The sequence below is a fragment of the Periophthalmus magnuspinnatus genome, chromosome 9 (assembly GCF_009829125.3).
Source record: "Periophthalmus magnuspinnatus isolate fPerMag1 chromosome 9, fPerMag1.2.pri, whole genome shotgun sequence".
Lineage (NCBI taxonomy): Eukaryota > Metazoa > Chordata > Actinopteri > Gobiiformes > Gobiidae > Periophthalmus > Periophthalmus magnuspinnatus.
This window is the reverse complement of record NC_047134.1, coordinates 34,331,960-34,359,500: the sequence shown is the minus strand read 5'-3', so window position 1 is coordinate 34,359,500 and position 27,541 is coordinate 34,331,960. Positions and strand designations below refer to the sequence as shown.

At 39.1% G+C, this 27,541-nt stretch overlaps 2 protein-coding genes across 2 annotated transcripts; both read left to right on the top strand.

The window, feature by feature from the left end:
- Positions 1-6,868: 6,868 nt before the first annotated feature.
- Positions 6,869-15,588, top strand: krt1-c5 (keratin, type 1, gene c5). The gene is made up of 9 exons (XM_033972764.2): positions 6,869-6,908; positions 7,629-8,020; positions 8,569-8,651; positions 10,526-10,682; positions 11,972-12,136; positions 12,621-12,746; positions 14,119-14,336; positions 15,058-15,086; positions 15,191-15,588. Exons 2-9 carry the CDS (start codon positions 7,637-7,639, stop codon positions 15,304-15,306), a joined length of 1,278 nt encoding a protein of 425 aa, XP_033828655.1. The 5' UTR covers positions 6,869-6,908; positions 7,629-7,636; the 3' UTR covers positions 15,307-15,588.
- A 1,331-nt stretch (positions 15,589-16,919) lies between these two features.
- LOC117376225 (protein shortage in chiasmata 1 ortholog) lies at positions 16,920-27,316 on the top strand. The gene is made up of 26 exons (XM_055224254.1): positions 16,920-16,958; positions 17,698-17,827; positions 17,924-18,025; positions 18,136-18,297; positions 18,371-18,533; positions 18,627-18,729; positions 18,814-18,955; positions 19,245-19,331; positions 19,407-19,533; positions 19,624-19,718; positions 20,411-20,500; positions 20,969-21,169; positions 21,252-21,446; positions 21,990-22,082; positions 22,165-22,343; positions 22,617-22,686; positions 22,799-22,871; positions 23,378-23,537; positions 23,895-24,016; positions 24,086-24,197; positions 24,416-24,537; positions 24,618-24,705; positions 25,193-25,324; positions 25,395-25,544; positions 26,242-26,893; positions 27,151-27,316. The coding sequence occupies exons 1-26, from the start codon at positions 16,920-16,922 to the stop codon at positions 27,234-27,236; spliced, it is 3,675 nt and encodes a 1,224-aa protein (XP_055080229.1). The 3' UTR covers positions 27,237-27,316.
- The last annotated feature ends 225 nt before the right edge of the window (positions 27,317-27,541 follow it).

Below are 27,541 nucleotides of genomic sequence, written 5' to 3'. Positions count from 1 at the left end.
AGGCCAGAAAAACTGAGCGAAGTATCGCATTTCTAAACAAAAGTCAAACAAAGGAAAGCTCACAAAATTGACTTTGCTGACCAGTACATTGTGTGCTCGTCTGAGAAGAAAAGTGCAAAAGTTTTAAATGTAAACTATGACTGTTACAGTAGCACAGAACCACATCAGCAGAGTCGATGACAGCAGCGACATAACTGAAACATGATTCATGCAGCGCAGGACCACAGCCAAACACTAAAAACACACACATACTAGGAGCAAACTTTAGGCCAATGGCATCAATAAAAGAATGAATAATATTGTAAATGATTTATACCAAACAGTTCTGTGATCAGAAACAAACTGGAATGATCTTAGAGTCACAGCTGTTTAAAGCTGCTCCGACTGTTCACATCTGTCCATGTTCAAGTTTATAATGACAACGTTTAATATCAATAATTGTCACTGTTTTTCTGAAGGAAAAAAAGAACATGTGTAACTTTCTAATTGACAAATTTTAAAAACTACATACTGTGAAATAGTCACAGGATCTTTATGTTTTTACATCTTATTTTATTATCTTCAGTGGCTCTTCTGATACAAACCCTTGTATAAAACATTTACAGATTTGAATAACAAACATCACACTTTGGATAAAGTGTCTTGCTCGAGGACACAACAGCGAGCTCTGGTTGGAGCCGGTGGAGTTTTGTTGTTTTCAGGTCAAAGTTAATGTTCCATGATGCAGTTTGAACATACTGAGCTCTTACAGCCTGAGCTTTTTAAAATGTTTGTTATAAGTTTGAGTTCATGAAATTAACGCCACTTCAAACTGTGTTTTTAGAAGAAAAAAAAACTTCACCACCAAAGTGTGTTATTTTTTTTACCACAAGGTGGAGACAAGTTCATTACAAAGATTTAACAGAATCTAGAGTTTTGTCTCCAGTGTCCTACACACACACACACACACACACACACACACACACACACACACACACACACACACACACCACACGCACCCCCCCACACACACACACACGCACGCACGCACCCCCGCACCCACCCCCGCACACACCACACACACACACACACCCACACTGAAACTGAGGAGAGGAAAATACTTTTTGTCCTGTGGTGTAAAGAATAATTCATCATTTTAAACATGTTTTATCAGTGTCAGCCTCAGTGCACAGGCTGCAGGTGTATGACAGTATGTGTATATGAAGTATATGAAGTACATGAAGTACATGAAGTACATGAAGTACATGAAGTATATGAAGTACATGAAGTATATGAAGTATATGAAGTACATGAAGTATATGAAGTACATGACTGTTGATGTCACTGCATCAGTTTTATTTCCTTCATCTCAGTAGTTTTATCAGTCACACATGTAAAAGGCTCAGTGCAGTGTAGTTTTCATGTGTCACTGTTGTAGGCCTTATTCCTGTGTTGGTGTAGGCCTTATTCCTGTGTTGGTGTAGGCCTTATTCCTGTGTTGGAGTAGGCCTTATTCCTTTGCTTGAGTAGGCCTTATTCCTGTGTTGGAGTAGGCCTTATTCCTGTGTTGGAGTAGGCCTTATTCCTTTGCTTGAGTAGGCCTTATTCCTGTGTTGGAGTAGGCCATATTCCTGTGTTGGAGTAGGCCTTATTCCTGTGTTGGAGTAGGCCTCATTCCCGCACTTGAGTAGGCCTTATTCCTTTGCTTGAGTAAGCCTTATTCCTGTGTTGGAGTAGGCCATATTCCTGTGTTGGAGTAGGCCTTATTCCTGTGTTGGAGTAGGCCATATTCCTGTGTTGGAGTAGGCCTTATTCCTGTGTTGGAGTAGGCCTCATTCCTGCACTTGAGTAGGCCTTATTCCTGTGTTGGAGTAGGCCATATTCCTGTGTTGGAGTAGGCCTTATTCCTGTGTTGGAGTAGGCCTCATTCCTGCACTTGAGTAGGCCTTATTCCTGTGTTGGAGTAGGCCTTATTCCTGTGTTGGAGTAGACCTTATTCCTGTGTTGGAGTAGGCCTTACTCCTGTGTTGGTGTAGGCCTTATTCCTGTGTTGGAGTAGGCCTTATTCCTGTGTTGGGATAAGCCTTACTCCTGTGTTGGAGTAGGCCTTACTCCTGTGTTGGAGTAGGCCTTATTCCTGTGTTGGAGTAGGCCTTATTCATGTGTTGGAGTAGGCCTTATTCATGTGTTGGAGTAGGCCTTATTCCTGTGTTGGAGTAGGCCTTATTCCTGTGTTGGAGTAGGCCTTATTCATGTGTTGGAGTAGGCTTTATTCCTGTGTTGGAGTAGGCCTTATTCATGTGTTGGAGTAGGCCTTATTCCTGTGTTGGAGTAGGCCTTATTGTTGTAATACAGTAATTTTACAGCAAATGGTTAAATGTTGTACTGCCCCCTTGTGGCGCTGCTGTTAAAGAAAAATAAAGAAAACCAAAAAACTTCACAGGTTATGGGCCCAGAGTGTCGCTAAAAAAGTCTTTTTTCCCCGGACCTGTGGGTCATAAACAGGGCTGTGGGATTCACAATGGAAGATAAACTGTTTATTGACAAACTGAGCGGAGAACTGGGCAACATGGAAATGTCAGATGGAACATCTGAAAGCAAAAGGACTGTGGGGTAAGCTAACAGAGACCGAACAGCTAGCAGCAGATGCTAATGCTAACGCACGAGCCGAGTCTGAACGACGGCGTGAGGAGAAGAAGAAAAACGTGAGTACACCACAGTTAGTAAAATCTCAATGAACATTTGAAACGAATGAAGGAGCTAACTGATCAATTAAGTGCAAAAGGGTCGGTGATAGAAGAAGAGAAGTGTCACGCTACTGGGAAGTTTACCACAAAGATATGCAACAGTCGTTACTTGCACTTGAAACAAAAATGGAGGATTTGACACTGACCTTTGTGCTGCATTCAAAAATGCTCGCTGTTACATACGTGGAGAGGATGGAAAACTTCAAGGTATTGGACACAACGACCGGATGGACTCTACCAGCTTAATGTTGAAGGGAGCATTGCTGCCTGTCACGGTGCGTCAAGTGTGTGGCCCCAGCGCCTTGGTCACACTACCAAACTGAAGGAACTCAAGCAACTAGTGAGGGGAGTGAATTTCACTGCTGATGAGGAGGAAGCTTCTGTGAAGCCTGTGTTGAGGGAAAAATGACTAGAAAGCCTCGCAAGCCACTTGGAGAAATACGGACAAAATGTAAGTTGCAACTAGTTCACAGAGATGTTTGTGGTCCAATGCAAACTCAATCATTTGGTGGAGCTAAGTACTTTGTTAAGTTTATTGATGACTACACAAGATGCTGTAAGGTTTACTTCATGAAAGAGAAAAGTGAGGTTCTGAGCAAGTTTAAGGAGTTTGAAAAAACATTCTCAAATGAGTGTGGGCAAAAGGAGACAAGACTCAGAACAGACAATGGCGGTGAATACACATCCAGGGAGTTTCAGGAGTATCTGAAAGCTCAGGGCATTCATCATGAAATGACTGTACCTCATACACTGCAACAAAATGGTGTAGCAGAAAGGAAAAATAGGACATTAGTTGAAGCAGCCAGAAGTATGCTATCACAGGCAGTTACCAAGAATGATTTGGGCTGAGGCTGTTGCAACTGCAGCCTACATTCAGAACAGGTTACCCACAACTGTTCTCAACCAGGAAACACCCTATCAAAGGTGGTATGAAAAAAAGCCGGACCTGAGTCACATGAGAGTGTTTGGCTGTATTGCTTATGCTCATATCCCAGAGATAGAAACAAGGAAGCTGGACAAAAAGGCAATAAAGCTTCGCTTCATGGGTTACTCAAACAATGCTAAAGGTTACCGACTGTGGGATGAAGAAAAGAGGAGAATGCTCATTCGAAAGGATGTTGTGTTCAGTGAGTCAGATTTTGGGTGTAAACAAGGAGAAAGTACATCCAACTCAGACAATGAAGTGACACTAAGCACAGATGAAAAGCAAACAAATGCTGAGAACATTACAATCAGTGAGGCTGTTAAGCAGTCAGGCAGGGTCAGAAAACCTCCAAGGAGATTTGGATTTGACGAATTTGCAGATGTAGTTACTGTTGAACATTATGCTAACATGTGTTGTGTCACAGAGCCGAGCACACTGAAAAAAGCCACGGTGAGCCCAAATGCAAAAGATTGGAAGGAAGCAGCTGATTTGGAATATGAATCCCTGTTAGAAAATGACACATGGGACTTGGTGGAGTTACCAAAGGATCGCAAAGCAATAGGATCAAAGTGGGTGTTTAAAATAAAGCAACACAGTGACGGACAAGTGGAAAGGTACAAATGCAGACTTGTTGCTAAAGGCTCCTCACAAGTGTATGGTGCTATGATGAGACTTACTCACCTGTGGTACGGTTCAGTTCAATTCGTACATTGTTGTCATTTGCTGTGCAAAACAACTTACAAGTACATCAAATGGATGTTGTAACTGCATTTCTAAATGGACACTTGGAAGAAGAAATCTACATGGAGCAACCAGAGGGTCACACAAAACAGGGACAAAAGCATCTGGTGTGCAAACTAAAAAAATCGATCTATGGACTAAAACAATCACCTCGCTGCAGGAGCAAATCTTTCACTGAGTTTATGAAAGACATTGGGTTTACACAGAGAACCTCAGACCAGTGTGTGTTAGAACAGGTCAGGAAGTAGAAATACTAGCTGTGTATGTTGATGATCTGATTTGATTACAGAATCCACAGACAAAATGAACAAGCTGAAAGAAAAAAGAAAAGATACAAAATGAAGGACATGGGTGAGCTGTCCTACATTCTGGGCATCTCTGTTGTTCAAGACAAAGAGCATCTTTCTTCATCAGAGGAAATACATTGAGGACATTTTACAAAAATATGGAATGGACAATGCAAAACCAGTGACAACACCAGCTGACTCCAATGTCAAGCTAAAAAAGGAAGATGATGTGAGTAAACCAGTGAACCCGAGCACCTATGAATCCATGGTAGGACGTTTACTGTATGCTGCTATGGCAACACGACCAGACATCGCACAAGCAGTAAGTGCTGTATCAAAGTTTAATGCAAATCCAAGTACTGCACATCACATCTTACAGCTGTAAAAAGAATCCTGAGATACTTGAAAGGAACACAAAACCTTGCGCTCAAGTATAAGCGGTCGGAGACAGGATTCTTGGTTGGTTTCTCAGATGCAGACTGGGCCGGTGATCAGGATGATCGACGTTCAACAACAGGAAACATCTTCCTCTTTGCTGGAGGAGCAGTAAGTTGGCTTAGTAAGAAACAAGCCACAGTAGCACTTTCAACTGCAGAAGCTGAGTATGTCGCTTTAAGCCAAACCCCTCAAGAAGGAACTCGGCTGAGACGACTACTGACTGAACTTGGAATGGAAACCACACCAACAGTGATCCTGGAGGACAATCAAGGAGCCATTGCAATCGCAAAAAATCCAGTTGATCATGCAAGAACAAAGCACATAGACATTCGTTATCACTACATACGTGAATGTTCAAAATGGACAAATACAGCTTCAATATCGCTCAACATCATATGAGGGCAGATATTCTGACAAAGCCGTTACCAAAACAAAAGTTTGAATATCTTAGAGAAGAAATTGGGCTGTGTCCAGTTTAAATATCTTTATTATGTCTTGAGTTATATGTTAAAGAGGTGTAATTGTTTGTTCAAATGTATTACAAAAGGAGGTCTTAAAAGGTAAATTGTAACATTTTTTGGGAAGTTACAGGTATTGTATTTTTTGTTATTGTTTGGGGGTGTAAAACAAAACAAAAGATGGTCAAAATATATGACTAAAATATGTAATTCTCATGGTAAAATTAAGTGGGAGTGTTGTAATACAGTAATTTTACAACAAATGGTTAAATGTTGTACTGCCCCCTTGTGGCGCTGCTGTTAAAGAAAAATAAAGAAAACCAAAAAACTTCGACACTTATTCCTGTGCGTGAGTAGGCCTCATTCCTGTGCTTGAGTAGGCCTTATTCCTGTGTTGGAGTAGGCCTTATTCCTGTGCGTGAGTAGGCCTTATTCCTGTGTTCATGTAGGCCTTATTCCTGTGTTGGAGTAGGCCTTATTCCTGTGTTGGAGTAGGCCTATATAGGGCCATGTGGGCGTGGCTCTGTTGTTAAACCAGGTCACAGATCTGGTGATCTGATATTCCTTGGGGACTCTCTGAGGAATCGAGAGTCATATTTTCTTTACAGTCACAGGTTTTTTACGCCGCGGGGAACATAAATGTGTGTTTTTGTGTGTGTGTGCGTAAAATAAACCAGGTTTACTGTTCCACTGCATCTCAACCAACGCCCAGCGTCTCTGAGAGTATTTCTCAGGGGTCTTTACTTTCTATTCATTCTGTCCACTGATTGTTCTGCTTCCTCCTACCTGCCCTGCTCCCTCGGGGCTGTCCTCAGGTGTTCACTTTGCTTTGCTTTGTGTTCGTGGCTCAATGGGGTCAGTGTGGTGACAGTGGGGCCCTGTCGGCTGCTCGCTGCACCAGTTTGCACAAATATCTTGGAGGCTGATGTCACGTAGACTGAGCACCTGTGAATCCATTTGATTCTGAAGTGAAGCCTGTAAATACATGTCCAAGGTCAGGCACATCGTTCTATAGAGACTTATCACTTTTATGCACCTGATTCAAATTTGAGAAAATTCACACATAACTGATAAAAAAATCTTATCAATCTAATCTAATCTAATGCTTAACTTTTTTCTGCACACTAGGACAATAAAACGTGTAAACTCTTCTAACATAATCTTCACTGAGGAGAATGTTTGACTCGTTGGTATTTCTCTGCCCCGCCCATGTGGTTTCATGTTCACTGTGAAGCTCCGCCCCTTCAGAGAGGAGCCAAAGGCACCTGAGACACGACAGACTAGAGACGTGAGCGACAGGCACCTGTCCACAACCGGCAACGTCAACATCCATGTAAGTATCTGCATTTTGTGTCTTACAACTTATTATTTATTATTTCTCATGCAGATTTATTTTGAACCATTGTCATATAGTCTCCTGTTGTGATTGTTCTGATGCTGCTACATTTGTCGTCATCTGTCGTCTTGTTTAAAATGTCTCCTTGTGAACTATTTTATTTCATTATTTATTTGACCATTTTACCATCATATATGTGATGATACAATGCAAAGAGGTTTAATTATCTAATGTGCAGCCCTCATCCCTCAAACCTTTAAAGGCACAGGGTATTTAAATATCTGAGCTCACTCTTTGAAGGACACAAATGTACAAATGTTTACAGTGTGTGTTTTCAGTCATGATTTAATCTTAACGGTGAATCATTTTAAATTCATTTCTGTGGGAGTTGCAGCACACAGGTCTCGTCAGAAAACTCTGTCCCAAACGAGTCCTGCACTGTGGCTTTTTGTAGTTTATTCTCTGGATAAATATAATGAGTGTTTTGGGAGACACACAGTTAATACATTTTCCCCTTTTTGTATCTTAGCTCTTTTCAAAGTATTTCAATTTATAATGATTAATTTTAAGTCTAATCTAGTTAATTATTTATTCAGATTTTTGATTGCACATTTCTATTGTCCTGCTGCTCTTTAACCTTACGTTGCAACACTGGAATTCCCTCATTGTCAGACAAATAAAGGTTCTCTTCTCCTAAAACTGAATGTTGTGTTGCAGAGGAAACTATGGCCTCCACACTGTCTGTGCGCAGTCACTCAGTGCGTCAGCCGTCCTTCTCCACCATGTCCGTGCGGGACAGCGGCCGCAGCCTCCGCTCCAAGGCCCCCATGTCCTCCCTGTCCACTGTCAGTAATCTGTCCCGCTCCGTCTCTATGGGCAACGGGCTCAACATGCTGAGCTCGTTCAACGGACTGGGTGTAGGCGCCAGTGAAAAAGAAACTATGCAGGGCCTCAATGACCGACTGGCCAACTACCTGGACAAAGTGCGCTCGCTGGAGAGGTCCAACGCCGAGCTGGAGGTGAAGATCAAGCAGCTGATGATGGAGAGATCGCCGAAGGGGCACGATATCGAGGGGATGATGGCCCAGGCTCATGCCATCGGACAGGAGGTCAGTTATAACAGTGAAACATGACATATAGACGTAAACTTTATGATTCTAAAGGTCATTTCTCTCAGTTGAAATGGCGAAAAATAAATGCCACTACAATACAAAATAAATAAAATAAAAGTTTCAAAATAATTACACTACAAAATGGAAAATACTACAAAGATTATCAGATGTAAAACTCCTGAGAATGTGTTTTTTTTCCCCTTTCTGTCAAGTCAAGTCCAACCTTCAGAGTTATTTTATCTGCCCTCTATTGTTGCTCCACTGTGTCACTGCATAACTCCAACCCGCTGGTCTCCGTGGGGAGTTAGGGCCTGTATTGTCTGGAACAATTCACAGTATGACATTAAACTCATCTATCTCCATGGAGACGCACAGGTGACACCATCAGGCCAGGTTACAGGTCTGCGGAGAGGCGAGCCAATCATATTTAGAATGTTTGTTTTTTTTCAAAGCAACGACAAAAAACATCTCTAATCGAGTAAATGCGGCAAGATAGATCGGCTCAGTATCGTGCACCTTTTAAACCCTGTGTCTGTGTCCACCAGGTGAGAAAGAAGACCCTGGAGAACGCTCGGATCATGTTGGAGATCGATAACGCCAAACTGGCTGCAGACGACTTTAGGGTCAAGTGAGTGTCTGGTTTTTTACACGGCTGTGAGTATTTACAAGGCAGTGCCAGACTCAAAACCAATGTGAATAAATGAGTTTTCTGTCAGCCTGTGAAATAAGAGCAGCGTTCCCACAGTGGACAGAAGAACCAGGGGTCTATAATGTAACGGATGTGATCGATGAGAAGGTCAGACAGACGGAGAGACTGAAAGAGCTGGTAGAGGAGGTAGATTTTCACACGGTGCTGCTGGTATGTCGTCGGTGAGGAGGATGTGGGGGATTTATATCTTTGGGCAGTGATTTATGACATTAACAGATAATCGCAGGTCTGTCACATAACACACAGGCAGAGCTTCCTCACAAAACTTTAATTCAGCAGTTTCCCTTTAATATAGACTATGATCCCTCCTATTTCCTATTCTGCAGACTATAAAATAAAAAATATGCTGGTAGAGCAAGCAAAAAAACAGTTTGGACAACACTTTGGATCTAACTCTAACTCCAAACCTTAACCTCTTAATTAAGTAGCTGCTAAGTTACTTGAATCACTCTTAATAAACTGTTTGTCTTCTTTCATGCTGTGTTACAATATAAATAGTGTAGTTATTATAGTAGTAACTTAAGCAAAACTGTCATGAGAACGTGTCATAAGTTCTGCATAAATGTACACGGCTCCATTAAGTCTCTTTAAAGTTTAAAATGTGTTACAAAGGCAGTTGATCCGCTCTCTTAACCAGACTTTTTCTGTTTTACTCAGTGGTTTCCAAAGTGTTTTACCTCAGATAATCCACCTCTATATGGGTCTATTAGTCGCACAAAGCAAATCAAGACTATTCTGGAGTTCATGTTCTCTGTAGCAGGCTCATCGATGATTAGAATCACATCTGTATCTTTTGCTGTAGTTCAGTAAAGTTCTGCATCTTTGTTTGATACACGACTCAGAGAAAGAAATCCAGAGGTGTGAGATCTGGAGAACATGGTGGACACAGGACTGGTCCATCTCTTCAGTCAGGTTTGGAAATGTTTGATTGAGGAACTCACGAAAACTGCAATGTGTTTAAAAACTTTTATAACCACGGACTATAATGGAACAAATCTAATATAAATATCTTATTAACTGCCTTTGTAATTCAATTTTGAAAACGTAAAAAGACTTTATGGACACCCTGTAAATTAAATCAAAACCTAAACCAGACCATGTTCCACCACAGTCTGGTTTAGGGTCTAAGAGTAAAATGATGTAACACATACTTCAAAGTATTTACAGCGGACGTTACTTTGCAGATGAAGTATTGGTCTGTTGGTTGTTTCAGATTCACTCACATTTGTGCTGCAGGAGGAAAAAGTCTGTATTGTTACATTTTCATTTTTAATATGAAAAACATGAGATATAACAGAGTTTTGTTTTTATCTCAGACCAAATCTGCACAAAGACAAAACTCTTTGTACCTGTGTCTGTTAAACATAATCAGTCTGTGGCATGTGGCACCTGAAACCCACAACTTGTGTCTTATGTCACTTATGTCCAGAGAATGTTCTATTGTTTGTTCCATTGTTTGTTGTATTGTTTGTTTGTGCAGGTGGGAGGCCGAGGCCACTCTGTGTCAGTCTGTGGAGAGAGACATGTTTCATTGTTTGTTGTATTGTTTGTTTCGTTGTTTCATTGTTTGTTGGATTGTTTGTTTCATTGTTTGTTCCATTGTTTGTTCCATTGTTTCATTGTTTGTTTGTGCAGGTGGGAGGCCGAGGCCACTCTGTGTCAGTCTGTGGAGGGAGACTTGTTTCATTGTTTGTCAAATTGTTTGTTCCATTGTTTGTTTCATTGTTTGTCATATTGTTTGTTTCATTGTTTGTTTCATTGTTTGTTTGTTGTTTGTTTGTTTGTTTGTGCAGGTGGGAGGCCGAGGCCACTCTGTGTCAGTCTGTGGAGAGAGACTGTCAGGCTTTGAAAAGAGCCAAATCTGATCACGACCAGATCATTGCGACGCTGCGTGGAGACCTGGACAGCCTGAAGGAGGAGCTCTACTTTCTCAAGAAGAATCACGATGAGGTGAGAAATATGAAACGTCACAACAGACGGTTTCTACTGTTCACGTCTTTTGAAGAGGAAATATAAAAGTAAACAGCTGATCTGTGGCCTCAGGGGGATGTTTATCTTGGTCTGAGATTCAGGAGAAGAGAAATAAAATGAAGCACATTTCTTCAATGTGTCTGATTTGTTTGATAATGAACCACTGAAAAGAGAAAGAGCCCTCAGTTTGTATAATCAGAAAACTCTTGTAAATAATAACATTGTGAAAAGTGCATGCGATAAAAAAACAAACTAGATAATTATTTGAATAGTTTGCAAAAAAAAAGATAACTCCCTTTGATCAAGATGAATAACTAAAATAGATTTGCATTAAATAAGATGAACTGCTTTGCAAAAAGTACATTTTAAGGTGAATCATTTTTAATATTTATCAGATTTGCTGTAAATGAGTTAATTTGTCCACTACCCTGCAAAACATTATTATTATTGACCCTAAACTGTAGATTTACATTATCAATGGAACAAAAGTGAACTTTCTGATTGCACTAAAATAGACTTAGATTTGAATTGCAGGTGAATTGCAAGGCTCCCCTAAACTTTGAAATTACTCCTCTTCTTTGTTTTTTTTATTTTTAAATTTCTACATTTATTTATTTATTTCTAATAAAGTTTATATAGCTGAAGGAGAATAAAGTTCAGAGGTGTTGAGTGTCTGTAACACGATCACACGTTGGATGGACACACCTGCTCTTTTGTGGTTATGGGGCTGAGATAGAGAGAAAACAGAGCGTGGTTCAGTTTGAGCCAGGAGCAGGTGCAGGTTTAGTGAGACAGGCCTGGTGTCCGGGCCTGGTGTCTGGGCGTGGTGTCCGGGCCTGGTGTCCGGGCCTGGTGTCCGGGCCTGGTGTCCGGGCCTGGTGTCCGGGCCTGGTGTCCGGGCCTGGTGTCCGGGCCTGGTGTCCGGGCGTGGTGTCCGGGCCCGGTGTCCGGGCCTGGTGTCTGGGCGTAGTGTCCGGGAGGTGCAGAGGTTTAGAGGGAGGACGGTGCAGCTGGTACAGTCGTTATCATTAAGGTTATATCTGGGTCATAAGAGAAGAAAAGGGATTTATACGACATAAAATCAAATGATACGAGATTTCTAAGTAAGTGACTGATAAACACGTTATAAAAACAAGTTGGTTTTAGACATAATATCATGTAGAAAGTAATAAACGTGAATTAATAAACATTGCTCAGATAATTAGTTTCTTACACTGACATGTATTGGTTTTTAAATCATTTTGCTGCATAAACATTTGTTTTTACAGGAGATGAGTTCTCTGAAGCTGCGCCTGGCGAATGAGCAGGTGAATGTGGAGGTGGATGCAGCCGCTGGTCCAGATCTGGGCGGGATCTTGGCTGAACTCAGGGTCCAGTACGAGGGCATCGCTCGAAAGAACAAGGAGGAAGCTGAGGCCTGGTACCTCAAGAAGGTACAGAGAAGATGTGCAGACTTTGTAATCAATCATATTTAACCTATTTAATAACGAAAATATGATAAAATATAGAGTATATAGTTTAGAAAAGTAAGGACTAATAATTTATGTGAAGCAGTTTGAGATGCTGAAGTTGTTTTTAAATGTGCTTTATAAATAAACTTGATTTGAACAGAATAATTTGAACTGTGCTCCTGATGCATCTGCCATTTGTAATGTTTCAGGAAACTGCTCTGAAGACCAGTTTATTCTTACCTAATTTATTCATTAACAGTAAACACAATAAACATAGACAAGCTCATTTTTATCTGTAGCCCCTGAGGTGTAAGTGACAGCAGTTTAACAATGCAAAATGATGAAATGTCTCAGCAACAACATTTAAAATCGAGCTAAAATCCCCCACACCGCAGCAGTAGCAGAGGGAGCGTGCACCTTCTCTCTGGTCCGTGTAAATGCAGTGATGCTTTGGTCTGTTTGACAGCTGGACGCAGTTCAGTCGGAGGTGAAGGAGAGTAACGAGGCCCTGCGCTGTGCCCAAACCGAGCTGAGCGAGAGGAGACGCTTCCTGCAGGCTCTGGAGGTGGAGCTCGACAGTCTGAGGAAACAGGTGATTCAAAATGTCATGAAATTGCTCAAGAAAAATGATTATTCACAAATTATTCTGTCAATGTGTGTTTATATGACTTTTTTCTATCCTATCCTCACCTAATCCCTGTGTTGTGGACATGGAGGTGATCTGTTTATTGAATTATAATGTAGAATATAGATGCAGAGACGCAAGATTTGAGTTTTTTAGTCCTTTTGATTGGTCTAAAACAAATACTTAAAACTCAGCTAACAAATTTAAAGACTTTTTAGCACCTTTGTATTGGATTGCAAAAAAATATTCTCTATAAAAATGAAAATGGATGTTTTATTTGGAGAAAAGACAGAAAGATAAGAGAGATTTTCCACATCTTTACATCTTTAAAAACTACATATATACAGTTATTAAACCTACTTACAGGAAGTTCTTTTATCTTTTCTTAAAATAGCATTTGCTTAACCATCTCTTGGTCATTTCCTGCCCACACAAAAAGCAGCAGCTGTCCCTGTCAACACATAATACTCTGTTTATTTCTGTCTGGATTATCAATCAGACTTGTCTTGTGGTAAAAAATGAAACATAATTATGATTCACACGTGTCTTTCTGTGGCTTCAAATAACAAAGTAAGTGATTAATCGTGTGGATGAGTTTGGTTTGTGTGCTCAGACTGACAGGTAAAACACTGACCACAGAGCGTCATTCAGGAGTCAAGTGGGTCGTAGAATACTGTTTATACTCTTTATACTATTTATAGTCTTTATACTGTCTATACTGGGAGGAAACAGGGTAGAGTACTACATGTGTTTGTACAGTATTAAACACATATAAAGGAGCGGTGTCGTGTTTGAGCTGTCGATGCAGCAGTAAAAACACTAGAGACAAAGTTAAATACACTGTTGTTTACTTTTAGATTATGTTTCAGCCTTATTGTTTCTTCAGACATCTTTTCTTTGAACCAGTTTTAATTTCTAAAGTCAGTTTAGGTTATTACTTATTGAGTCTATATGATGTGAAATGTTTAGCACATTTAGTTTAACATGAGCTGGAGAGACTGACCTTTGACCTAATAAAGACTGGATGGTTGTACAAACATCCTTGGTGCTTGGTGCTCATTCATACAGTGAGTATTTGAGGAGTAAATGCAATTGTTTAAGTTAGGACTGTTGCTATAGCGATTATGTAACGAGTAACTATTAAAACAAACTTTTGAATGGGAAAAGTCCACAAAATGTTGCATCTTTGCATCTCGACGTAGTGCGTTTAGACTGAATAATGCACAGGTCCTCGTTGTTTAATCCTTATAAACCAAACACTTGGCAGATGGAGGCTGTACTACAAAAATACTGTATACTAGGACACAAGAACATGTATTTTTCTGTGTTTTTGTGCCAGGTGAATGTTCTGGAGGGGAACCTGGCAGAGACGGATCATAAATACTCAGTGGAGATGGACAGACTCCAGGCCACACTGACACAACTGGAGGACGAACTGTCTCAGCTGCGCCTGGACATGCAACGCAACAAGACCGACTACGAACAACTACTGCGCATCAAACAGAACCTGGAGATGGAGATCGCCACCTACAGGAGGCTTCTGGAGGGAGAGGAGATGTGAGAGCATTTTTATTCACTACTCAGGGGTTTCAGAATGATGAAAAATGAGGACTGTCAGCATAAATAACCGAAGGATGTCTATTTTGAATGAAAAAGTTCTCAAAATATTGCATATAACAGTGTATTATTGTTGTATGTTGATGCTGAATGTTTATGTTGATGATGGAAAAAAGCAAAAACACAAAATTACCTTCACCACTGGACATTTCTGTTCACTCAGGACACTCCCAGTTTGAGCCCTGTGTCCCCCGTCCCAGCAGATTCATCCAAAACCAGTGATTTGTCTCGGTTTTATACAAGAAATGTTCAAACTATTCCTATTTTTAAACAATCTGATTCCCACCAACAGTAAAAAGGGGAATATATTGTAATTTCTTTAGCAAAAATACCAAACAACGTGCTTGAAAATGTCCATAAAGTAAAAAAAATGCACTGATAAAAGTCTGTCAGATTATAAACTGACACACAGGTCACACATTTTTTTCACTATTTTATTTATACCAACAAATCCCAACTCGGGTGTGTCCCAGTTTTAAATTTTAAAAGAATCTGGTCACATTAAACGCCACAGATTAAACTTTTGGAGCCAGTAATATTAGTAATAGTGTTTCCAATCATAAAGGTAGTTGTTATTAATGTGCATATTCCATTCAAGTTTATTTTGTGCATAAATTAAACACATAAATCACAAAGAGCTGACTTTTTTTCCTTTCTGCAGAGTCAAAGAACCTCCTCCACCTCCTAAAAGTAAGTCATTTTATTTGACTATTACACTGAATCCCTCACAAATGACTTTTACCAGTTTGAAAGAAAAACAAAACAAAAAACATGTGTGTCTCTGTGGGTTACAGAAGATCCAGATGTGCGCACGAGGAAGATAGTTAAAGTCGTCACTCAAACCATGATCAATGGGAAGGTGGTGGACGAGTCGAGCGAAGTGGAGCAGATCGAAGAACGCAAGAAATAAGCCATATGTTTCAGCCGGTGGGGGTGGTTTTGGTTTATCGTTTTCTTGTTTATTTTAAAGATTGATATGCTTTTAAATTTAAACACCTTTGCCAAAATGTACTTAAATATTTCACAATACCAAACTGTAGTTGCTATTTGTAAACAGTTCATACCTTCCAGTGTGTACATAAGGAAATTGTTTGTCTGTTATGTATTTCTTAAATATTTTCCTCTTGTGTCAACACTTCTTCCATTCCTGGACTTTTAGAATTTGTTTATAAACTATTGTGTTGAAGGCTGTTGTGTTGTAATGCCAAAATCTTGCAACTTTATTAAACAACAATATTTATAAACTGTATAAAGTGTGATTATTCTTGTATTGGTCTGGCCCAGTCAAGAGGTTGGACCCTGTAGCAGAAATTTAAGCCTAGACAGAAACTGTGAGTGATACTGACTGAGGGTTTTCTCCTGGAGGGTGGAGACGGCCCAAATCACAGTGTCTGGTAACACGTCTCAGATAGTATCACTCAAGAGATTTGTACGTCTGAGGAATGTACTGTAAACTGTGTAATGTACAAACTGCCCAACCTCAGTAAGATCTTATTGTGTTATATCAATGTCCATGCAACTGAGACAAAACACTGCAGCTATGACGATCTGCTTCATCATTTTCTATAAAAGAAGCATCTTACACCTGCAGCAGAAGAAATAAAAGACCTTTAAGCTCCTCTATCTTCAGTCATGATGTACAAGTGCATCGTGTGCTGTAGTCATGAGATGTTCAGCCTTAAATTTGTACAAACATGACCATATGTCCTAAACTCTAAACAGTTTTGCAGGATGACAAGACACATTTAAGTTATTAAATCTAATACAGTCCACCAAAAAAAACATTCTTTCCTCTCAAAGGTCTATTTTCTAGATTTTATTACAACCGTGTGAGAAGCGGGCATGTAAAATAAATCTTTATTTTCCACTCCCCTTTCATGAGTCATGACACTGGGTCTATACAGTAATGCACCGCGTCAGCTGTTCTGGAAGTCTCACAATTATGTGCTTTCTGACATAACTAATGTGTTATGTTTAAATTAGTAGCCTGGTGTGGTGCATATAATAGCCAACCTGTTCTGCACAGTTGCATGGGAAATTATAGGAGACTGCTTTTTTTAAATGATGTATGTCAAAGGTGACGTCCCAGTCTGGGAATGTGTTTTATTGTTCTGTATACCTTTTTCACACTAAAGTGACAAGAGAACACACACTGAATGACATGTCTGCTGTTTTACTGTGTTAAATGTCTCTAGGTTGTAAAAAAGATGGTTTTGCTGTGCAGTATTTTGGACCATAGGCCTATTTACTGTAGAAGGGCCTAATTGAAAAAGGTATTCTGGCTTTTCCATCAGCTTGTAACTTCCTAAAAATATGTTAAATTATTTTTTTGATCACTCACAGTTTGTTAAATTATAATTAGTCTGTTTTGACTCTTGATTCTCTGAGTATCTGGTTTTATTTACTTGTATGTTGTTGTTGTACAGTAGAGTAGTGCCCCCTTGTGGTTATAAGACAAACTCGTTTTACAGATGGACTTTATGTGATCGTCTATTGTTAATTTTCATATTTTAGAAAGTGATGATGCCTCACTCCCAGACGGGGCAGTACGACATCCAAAAGGTAAATTCACAAATATTGAACCTGATCATTTCTACCAGTGATTAGATAAAATCAACTAATAAACAAAAAGCTGCATTTTAACAATATTAATTATGGCTGCCCCCATCTGTGTTAAATAATATTATTGACCCGTGTGTAGGGAATCATCTGAAACAGGACAATAAACGATCCTTGAAGGCCCCATACACTTCAATGGCACAAACCAACACAGTTTATGGAAGAAACAACACTTTTACTTTACACTTTTACCTCTCAAAGTGAATCAGATAGCTTATATAAACTATGTAAGTTTTAATTTATAAAACAGTATTGAATTTAGACGTACGTATGCAATATTTAACTGAATTATTGTTGTATAAACTAGCCTATGCTAAATGTGCTAGCTACATGCTCTGTTTTCATTTATGTGGTTTTAAATGTGTTAGCTGTATGTTCTGTTTAATTTATTTGGTTTTAAATGTGCTAGCTACATGTTCTGTTCTTGTTTGTATCTCATTTATTTGGTTTTAACATGTTTTTTCTAACTCAGGTCTGAAAATAAATCCCATGATATATTCCCAGGCCTCAACTATGTTTTTGAGGTAAAAGGATGATCTCTGGTCTGACTGCTTAAAGAATAATCAAATCGTTTTATGTTTTATTGTTTTGCTTTTGTTATTTTGAAAAAACAAAGTGATTTTATTTCAAACATTTTTATTACAATGCTCTGCAAATGAATCATATTTGTTTTGTTTTGCAGACATCCACCAGCCTGAATTTCATGACTGACCTGTTGGCTCTGCCCGCTCCTTATCTGACCAGGACGAATGACCATTATCCCCACAGTGGACACCTGCCTGAGGACCTGTACAGGACCCCGTGGATCAGAGGTAACCATGGTATACACAGTACTGCATTGTCTAGAATACAAACAAGTATTTCAAAACAATGCACATTTGAGAGGTGTGACTCTTTATATTTTACAGGAAAAGTTGTATCAATGTCCAAACTCTTTCTGAATGACTCTGTGCTTGATGACCTGAGAAATAACAACAGAGAGGCTATCAACACCCCAGAAAGGTACTTTACTCTTTTTTTTTTTCAAATGTATTTCAAAGAGTGGTTTTGTTTTGTCGTGTAGTTAATAATCCTTGGTCATTGTTATAATACTGCAGTTATAATGGCGGTATAACCTATTTACAAGAAGAAAATGAAGTTATCCCAAGCTCTAATCCTGACTCTCCTAATGAGCTGAACATCAGTGAAGCTGGGACTATTTTAACAGAATCCATAGACCCCTGTCAGGAAACATTTTCAAAGATGCAAATAGAGCACATACAAATGGAAAATGAAAAGAAAGGTATTTTTTTTAATTATAGCTGAAGATACTGTAAAGTGCACTGTACAAAACTAATATACTGTTTATTTTAAAGACCTCTACTTGCCTGAAGAAATACTGGAAGTGGACTACCTTAAACAATTTAAGAGGCATTTGCCTTCACTCAAAACCAAACTGTCAAGGTTAAGAATGTTTCCTGTGGAGGACCCTCTGTCGAGCTTAAGACACAATAACATCTCTGAAGACATGAGTCACAGGTGAAAATGCAGATCTTATTTTCCATCTGTCTAATCTAATAGAAACATATATATTATATTTTCTTATTAAACCAAATGTTCTTGTTTTTTTAGCTGCTGTGAACCTTATGAAATCTCACCTCAGTCATTCACAAGAGACAACTTGTCCTCTACAATCAATCTTGAGGAATTTTCAAGAGCCCAATTAAATGATGAGGTCTTCATGCAGGGTCTTATTAAAACAATATTTTAATACTTAATTAATTTGTGAAATCACTAAGAACATCTTGTATTTTTGTAGAAGCTGATATTACCAAATATACTGGAGAGCTGTGCCTTTGAGAGGGAAGATCGCACCGAAGTGTCAAAAATCTGTGATCTTTTGATGATACAACCAGAAAAAATGAATGAGCAACTTTCAGTCCCTGAAATAATTCAAAGGGGTAAGTGCAAACAACCACCTGCTTGTCTCTCTGGAGATGCTATTACTTTGCCTAGATTTTTCCACATTATGGCATTAAACTTATCACATCACCAGGCCATGCTACAGGTCAGATCTGTGGAAAGGTGGAAGTTTTTCAAGGTACTTTTGGAAGCATGAAACACCTGTAACTGAAGTACAAGTTTAATGCCGTACAGTGGAACATTCTAAGCATATCACTCCATGGAGACAAGCAAGCAAGGAATTTTCATAGTGCACCTTTTAACTTTACATGTTACATATTTATTCAGCAAATCAAGATATTTCTCAAGTTGAAATATATGAGCCGCAGACAACAGAGACGTCAAAGGAAGGAACTGTAGATACAGAAGCTACAGGTAATTCAATGAACCGTGATGTTTATATAGTACACAACTTTTACCTAAACATTTTAATATCATCTTTGCTTTTAGAACAAATGAAAACTTCAGCTGATTTGGAAGTTGACTTGACGTTAAGCCCTGTACGCAAAGACTTCACCGATATCTGTGTGTCGACGTCTGAACTTTCAAAGGAACCTCTTTCACCTCAGGGAAAAATGTGAGTTTGCCACAAAAATAATGAGAACTTAGAGAGAGCAGGAAGTTGACTGATGCGTGTATGCTGTTTTCTTTTAAAATTATTGTAAAGATCTTTTGGCTCGTTGAGAGATCAGAGGGAATGTGAAAGGGCTCTGTGGACAGCAGAAAAGCACCCGACGTTTGTGCTCGCCTTTATGTTAACAGGTAAAAATGTACATTCACTTTAATTTGCATATTATCACCTCATTATTTTTCAATTCATATTTCACAGAGCCTCAAACGTACGAGCCACCAGTTGATTTTCAGCCTTTGTCGGAAGCATTGGGGATTTTGGAGGCTGAAAAACACCCTTTCAGTCCTGAGACAACACTAGAAACTGGAGTCCTGTCGACACATTTTTGCAGCTCCAGTGATTTTACTGAGAGCTTTAAGTCTGACGTTCCCCCTTCAAAGACAAACGTGGAAGAGTTCAAAAATATGTCTCCTGAACAAGACTGTAAGTGTCAGTTTTACATTTTAACACCACTCCAAACAAAAGTAACAGCTTGCATTTGTCATTACAGTTTTAGTATGATATTTTACAGTTTCCAGCCCAAGTATCCCGACACACAGATCTTTGCTGTCTAATATGAAGAGTCTGAAAGAACCAGCCTTAGATCCTGCGTCAGAAAAGAGTAAACCACAGAAAAACGAGGCACTGATCTATCGTCATCTGCAAACAGAAAATATGAAGTGTGGCCCTGAGAAAACTTCAAATCAAAATTGTCCAGGACTTACTTTAGTGAATAAAAGTATGAAAAGTAAGAAAGAAAGAAGCCAGACACAGCCAAAAAAACACACTTTACCAAGAGACAGAGACGGTCCTGAAAGTGTTTTGGAAGATCCACCCTGTAAAGACCTGGACCCCCTCTCCACCTTCATGATGCTCCGCTCTCAGCAAGTCCGACCCCCGACCCCGATCACCGTGAGCCCACTGCTCCGTACAGGTACTCCACATGTTCTGTTATAGAAAAGAGAAATGCAGATTTATGTTTTAGTCTTAGTTATTTATTTGACTGGGACAGTGTATGTTAATGAGCAGACATGATTCAACATGAATGTAAACACACCAGATTATATCCAAAGACTAATTTATTATTGTTTCATTAATAAATTACATAAATGTGTGACTTTATATAATATTTAATACTATATATATGGGGTTTATTACTAATGTACAGTTTTGGGGCATTGTGACATATCCTGGACTGAAACTGTCTGAATATTGCAGCATAAAAACAAAAGAGACTTGGCACACTCTTGTGGTTATAAGAGGAATTACAGTCTCAGTAATCAGTATGTTCATTTGATTTTATTGGGTCGTGTTTTTTATACAGCCAAACAACAATTTATGATTATTTTGCGTTTAGGTTTAGGCTTTTGTTTTTTTGTTTATTTGTTTATTTCCATTTCAGATGTGATTAAGCAGGTCTTACCCAGTGAGCCACAAACTACTGACCAGGGCCAAAAAACGGAAAGACTGTATTTGAATGCATCTGTATCAGGAAATGTCTCCAGAGATCAGAGCAAAGCCAACAGCAAATGTATGTCTCCACTCACTCTTCACCCCAATGAACAAAGACAAGGCGACATAGTGGTAGAAGTCCAAGCAGCTGGTACAGCAAAAGAATAACTAAATAATAATAATAAATAGCTAATTTAAAACATAATGAATATAAATAACTGTTTCTGTTACAGAGAGCCAGTACCATGCCTTCTGTGAGGTGTTGTCCTTTGCTCAGTCTTTTATGAGCTTTGTCCATAAACTGGGTCTCGACCTGAAGGTTTGGGGAGACTTCAGACGTCTCACCATGGACCAAACACACTTCCTGGTTAAACAGCAAGAAAAAGCTCTCAGTAGGACCAATTCCCAGAATGCTGACCTGGTTAAAGGTAAGAAATAATAATAATAAATGTAATAAAATAAAATAAATAATAGTAATCAAATATGTATTTTTTTCTTCAAAATACTATTACAATGAAAAAGCCCTGTGTATAACTAATTGTACAAATATGTGAATATTCATGTTAATTACATTTTGTCCCATAACACTATAAGGAGAATTATTCTATGACATAAGCCAAGTCTTTTCCACAGCACATTGGCTACACAAAATAATTCAAAGCACTTTACATAATGAAAGATGCATTAAAATCACAATACAAACAAATACAAATATGAATAACTTAAACGGGAAGAGTGCAGATAAAAACAGTCAAAACAAACATTTATTCAATTCAGTTTATTCTGTAAAGCACAAAAAAACAGCAGTTGCCTGTTGGGCTAAACAAAATATCATATTTATAAATTAAACTGAATTGTTTTGAGATATTTGAACATTGTGAGGCGTGTTTCACATCTTCAGGAAAACTGTTCCAGATTTAGCTGCATAAAGTTGAAACGCCGATTCTTCATCTTAGTTTGTTTTTCTGCAGCTCAAGAACAACTTTTCAATGAGGTGACTCTGATTCATGCGTTGGTGACATTTAAGGAGCTGCTGTTGAAGTCTGGCCTCAGCGATGGCCTCGGTCAGTGAATAATGCCACAGTTCACTTCATAGAGCCTCTGTTTCCCCTTTAATAACAATAAAAGTGTTCTATGTTCTTCAAGAGTTTTTAAAAAAGAGAAATTTGGGCGATGAGAAGAGGTTCAAACAGTTCCTGAAAAGGCTGCAAATCATCCTTTACCTCAGTCACAAGAAACAGGAGTCTAATCCCAAACTGCTGGAATTTAAGGGGCTGCTGACAACGTGGTTCAGCAACAGGAACGAAAATACTACGGCTGACAAAGTAAGACTCAGACTGTCTTCATTTTATCTTGTGTTTGTATCGATAAAACACACACTTAGATTTCCAGGCTTTGTCAGGACATTACATAAACCTTTTTTCATTTCCTGGAGACTGAACCTAATCTTAACCTTAACTCTTAACCTTGTACTTGATCTAATATTGAGTAACTGACTTTACTCACAAGGAGTTGACTTTGACTTCCATCTACATTATATTTACAGCTACAGTCCAAACAAGCACGACCTGATTTTTGTTTTTCAATCCGGTCTGCAGATCCTTGTCTTAATTACAAACTCGGACAGTATAAGATCCAGTCTACTTGGTTGTCTTCATGAGCTGATTGGTAAGAACAAATGTTATTTTTGTCTGTCATCAATCTAGAAAAAGTGAACATTTGTTGAATTTTATATTTTAACCTGCGATGGTAATCTCATGTATGTAATTTAAAATTGTAGGTGCTGCTGCTGTCGCGGATCTTCATCTTGAAAAGGACAAACTGAGGCTGAACGGTGCCAGTGTCGTCAGCAGGTATTATGAAACTCCAGGGTTGAGCTTTACCTTTCCCTGAAATTCTTGTACATGTAGAATCATTCATTGAAATGTGGCATTAAAATGTGATAAATTATGTAAAATAAACTTTAATAATAGGAGCTTTTAAACATGTTATCACAGTTTTCTCTCACCTTTAGTTTACTCTGAGTTCAAAATTAAAATCCAGGGCTTTCCACAGTGAAATGTCACTATGAGCATGTGCATCAGCTCAGTTTTAAACAGAAAGTCAATGAACCTATTTCTATTACTCAGTTGTTTTAAATCAATATTGCAATTTACAATTAACATGTAAATAAATTCTCCAAAAACATGTGTTTAAACATGCAATCATTTTCATACTATAAGCACACAAATAATCAAATAGGAATTTCATTTACATTACAGTCTTTGTGAGAAGGTAAAAGGCTTCTATATTTTAAAGTTAAAAAGACGAGGCGGTGGTGTAATCAGCTGTTGTTTTCACATTCCTCTCTGCTCCTCAGCGTGTGCAGCCGTGAGTGTGCACTTGTGTGTGAGAAGAACATAGGGCCCGACTTTCCCTGGCAGTGCTTTTCTCGGCTGGTGGAGTATGACCGTCCTGGACCCTCCCCGTGGGCCGCAGTCTGCAGAGAGAGAGGTCTCACCCATGTCAGCTTCAACACCGTTATGCCCGACAATGGTGAGAAAACTGCGGAGAGATTGTCTGAGGGATGTCACAATAAATCATTTTGATGTTGTAATTATTAAGAGAAGAAATGCCACGATTTTTGAGCAAACGTCTGTGAAATATTTAAATTCCTTCACATAAATATCTAGATTACCACTGCTCTACTGTTGTAGCTTTAGTATTTCACTTGAAATTACTAGCATGGTCCTTAAATAGTCGAGTTTTAAATGAGGTTGCAGCGAAACAAAACTTTAATTCAGTTTAGATATTATCAGTCAAAATTGTTATAATATCTGGAAACCTAAAACTATTACTGTGTGGTCCAATGAAATAGAATATTGTATTTTTAACAGATGTATTATATGTCTGATCTAGAGCTGTCACTGCGGCGTTTGGAGGACAGTGTGTCTCATGTGCTGTTTGTGACAGAGGGGCTTCTCAACCTCCCCGCGCTCCTGCAGACACTGGAGTCCACGTATGTTCAGCAGAGCAGACCTGGAGCTAAAAAATGAGACGTGCCTCATTATTGTGTTTGGTGTTGCAGGTTTAACGTTACAGTCTTGGAGAGAAATCACAGCGTGTCTTTGCAGATGTTGGGAGGGACTCACCAGTACGCCGTGATCACAGTGGACGAGAGCACTGCTGTTATCATCCAGGTATAAGAAGAGCATTTCACACCAGAGTCCAGTGTATAAGTCATGGTGATAACTGAGAGTGGGCAGTTTGATGAGGTCTGTGACTCCCAGGTGACCTCAAAATGAAAAAGAAAAGTGCACTTGAATTTGAAAAATGTCTATGGTTATAATTATGTGTAATATGTGTTTAATTTAAGAGTATATTTCTGAAAAACATAACTCTCACTGTTTATTTGTAGAAGCAGGAGGAGCTGTGCCAGGAGAATGCCAGTGAGGCTCTGGTGACGAGGCTGAACGCTCTGTCTCTGCAGTACAGCTGCTGTTGGCTCATTCTGTACTGTCCAGACAGTCGGGGAGGAGGGTCTGTGTCCAGTCTAACACGTTACAATAATATACTCAGAATTACGCACATAAACACCATTGTTTTTGTTTGTGGGGCAGGCTTTCAAGTGAAGCTTTTAACAACCTGACACTTGTATATTCATCCATGGTGATTTTCAGCATGAAATCTGAAGATCTTGATGTGAAGGTAAAATAATGAAACGATTACTTTATTGTATCGCGATGCAGACAAGAATTTACTTAACCATGTGCTCTGCCTTAAGAATCTAAAAACTAAAAACCTATTAAAAATCTACTACTACCTACTAAAACTACTACCTACTAAAAATCTAAAAACTAAAATGAAAAGTCTTTTTGTTTACAAGACAGTCTCAAATAAATTATATAATCTATGTATTTATTTACTTATTTCTCTGATTTAGTTTGTTTGCATATCTTGGTTTTGGCATGTTTAATACTTGTCAATAATATAAAAAGTAAAAAAAAAAAAATAATAATAATAATAATGTCACAAATAGCATCAAAGCAACATCAAACACTACCCTGTCTGTCCCTCTCTGCCCCTCTCTCTCTGTCTGTCTGTCCCTCCCTCCCTGTCTGTCTGTCTCTCTCTCCCTGTCCGTCCTTCCCTGTCCTTCCCTCCCTGTCCGTCCCTCTCTGTCCCCGTCCATCAGGTGCTGATGGTGTCGGAGGTGCTGGAAATGTCCAAGTGGATCAGTCAAATCTGTTTCCACAGTTTGATGATCAGTGAGAGGGACCCGGCTGCTTACCTGGACAGAGACTGGTTAACCGTCCTAGAGTCTAATGTAAGAATAAAACGCTGTATGTAACATCAAAACACACACACAGCTCAATAATGTATTTTCTTACCAATAGGAGGAAAAATGTTTGTTGCGTTTCCCGTGCATTAACCCTCTGGTGAGTCAGCTGATGTTGAGGAGAGCCCCCAGCCTCCTGTGGCTCCTCACTGCTCCTCTGTCTGAGCTGAAAGAAATGCTCCCAGAAGTGCCACATAAAGTGCTCAAGGTACTTTAACATGTTATTAATGGTTAAACATAAAAGGAAGGAGGGTTATAGTCACTTTACAATGTTATTAACAGTTAGACATAAAAGGAGGGAGGGTTGTTACTGAAATAGTCATAGCTCAGTGTCTCCCATAGGTTTTGACGAGATTGTGGCACAAATTATGTTTATTTGAATAATTTCATCTCATGCAGTTTGAGGAATATGTCACTTACTGTCAGTATCTAATCTTTAAGCAGTGATTTTTGACCTGTGTAGTCAATATATGCTTATGATAATACAGTGAGCAAGTCTAATTTTGTTATGCTCGTGTATATATATTGTCCAGGTTATTTCTCAAACTATGATGGTACGCGGGGGCCTCTGTTTAATTTAGAGATGACTGTTTCTGTACTCCTTTGGGTTAGTCATTTAGAATGACCCGATATAGGGTTTAGTCTAATTTTAGATCATGATTAGTTCTAATACTAGCCCAATATAGTCTTGTTTTAGATGTTGTGGTTCTCAGAAACTCAAATATGATCTTAGATGGTTCTTGGTGTCAACATTTTTGAGAAGTACAGTTTTAGACTATGTGGGGCACCGTAGTCTCCTGTATTAATGGGAAACACTCATATTAAGTGATGTATTTGTAAAATAATAACAAAATTAGTTTAGTATTACTTGTATTGATGGTGAGTTTTTTGTGTTGTTTTCTTAGCTCTTCAGCGACACCACTTCCTTGTACACTCACACATCAGACCTGAGTAAATATGAAAGCCCAGCACTGACTCAAGAAAGTGTCTCGATGAACCATCCAAACACCAGCGCTTGGATCAGCACTGGGGATGATCAGCATTTGAATATGAGCCCACTCAGTTTCCCATTTGGAGTTCAGGAGGAGAGCTTCTATAACACATCTACCACCGAAGAGCCGGAGCCTGACGTGAGATTCGAGTTGACCTCTTCATTTCCAGAGCCAGACGTTTACAAACAAAAGAGCTGGACCATCAGTGACCTGTGGAAAGACGACAGAGACGAGGGGAAAGCTTCACACTGGGGGGGCAGGTCGGGACTCGTAGGCAAAATGGTCGGAAGGGCAGATTTAAGATTACCCCAACACAACTCCTGCATAACAACCCATCAAATGAAATATAACAGTCCTTTCAGAGCAGAATCAACACGCAGCTACGACGGTGAGCTCCAACTGTCCCACTGTCTGACGCCCCCTGGTGGAGAGTGGGGTCCAGAACTCAGCCCAAACTTCACTTTTCTCAGTGGAGATGGACTGACGAGAGCTTCTGCTACTTATGGCTCCAAATCCTTTATGGGACAAGAGAGAAAGAGGGTTAGTGACGCTGGAATTCTGCCTGGTAAGATGTATTTATGGTCATATAAATTAATAAATTACTGTAACATATCCATGGGTCACAGAATGAGGAGAAATTAAGACTTTTTAAAAGTTTTGTTATTGGGAAAAACTCCTCAAAATGTTGAATTATGTGGTGCAGAGTATGAACCAGCCAGTGATTAAATTGATCCCATTTCTAGCATAAAAAAAAAAAGTTACATTCACATAATAAGGCTGTTTTAATAATAATTGGCGTTATATTTGTCATGTATTTTGCAGTTGTGACACCAGTGAAAAGGAGCAGGTTAAGCTACGAGAAAGTCCCTGGAAGAAGAGATGGACAGACGAGACTCAAATTATTCTGAGCAGGTTATTCACTCAGACCTTTGGCTGTAACAGAGAAGAACCACACGAACAAAAGGCCTGAGCCGAGCAAGATGAGACAAAACTACACCATTTTAAGTATTCGTACAAATTATTCCCTTTTCAAATGTTGTCTTTTAATTCATTTTTTAATCAATAAATAAGTTCTATAAAATGTGTGTTATTGTATTTTTGCATTAATGAGTTTCAGCTTCATGGTTTTTTTTTACAACATTGGAGGATTTTTCACATTGAAAAAATACAATATTTAGTTTTAAACTGTTTATTATTATGGCAAAAGTCCTAT

What these genes read in the sequence shown, in the direction of transcription:
- LOC117376225 (XM_055224254.1), top strand. Translation starts at nt 16,920, where the DNA reads ATGCCTCACTCCCAGACGGGGCAGTACGACATCCAAAAG. An exon ending in CACCCCAGAAAGGTACTTTA is followed by an intron (nt 18,026 to 18,135) that starts CTCTTTTTTTTT and finishes GTATAACCTATT; the next exon opens with TACAAGAAGAAAATGAAGTT. An exon ending in TGCCACATAAAGTGCTCAAG is followed by an intron (nt 25,545 to 26,241) that starts GTACTTTAACAT and finishes TTGTTTTCTTAG; the next exon opens with CTCTTCAGCGACACCACTTC.
- krt1-c5 (XM_033972764.2), top strand. Translation starts at nt 7,637, where the DNA reads ATGGCCTCCACACTGTCTGTGCGCAGTCACTCAGTGCGTCAGCCGTCC. An exon ending in CTCATGCCATCGGACAGGAG is followed by an intron (nt 8,021 to 8,568) that starts GTCAGTTATAAC and finishes TGTGTCCACCAG; the next exon opens with GTGAGAAAGAAGACCCTGGA. An exon ending in GCAGACGACTTTAGGGTCAA is followed by an intron (nt 8,652 to 10,525) that starts GTGAGTGTCTGG and finishes TTGTTTGTGCAG; the next exon opens with GTGGGAGGCCGAGGCCACTC.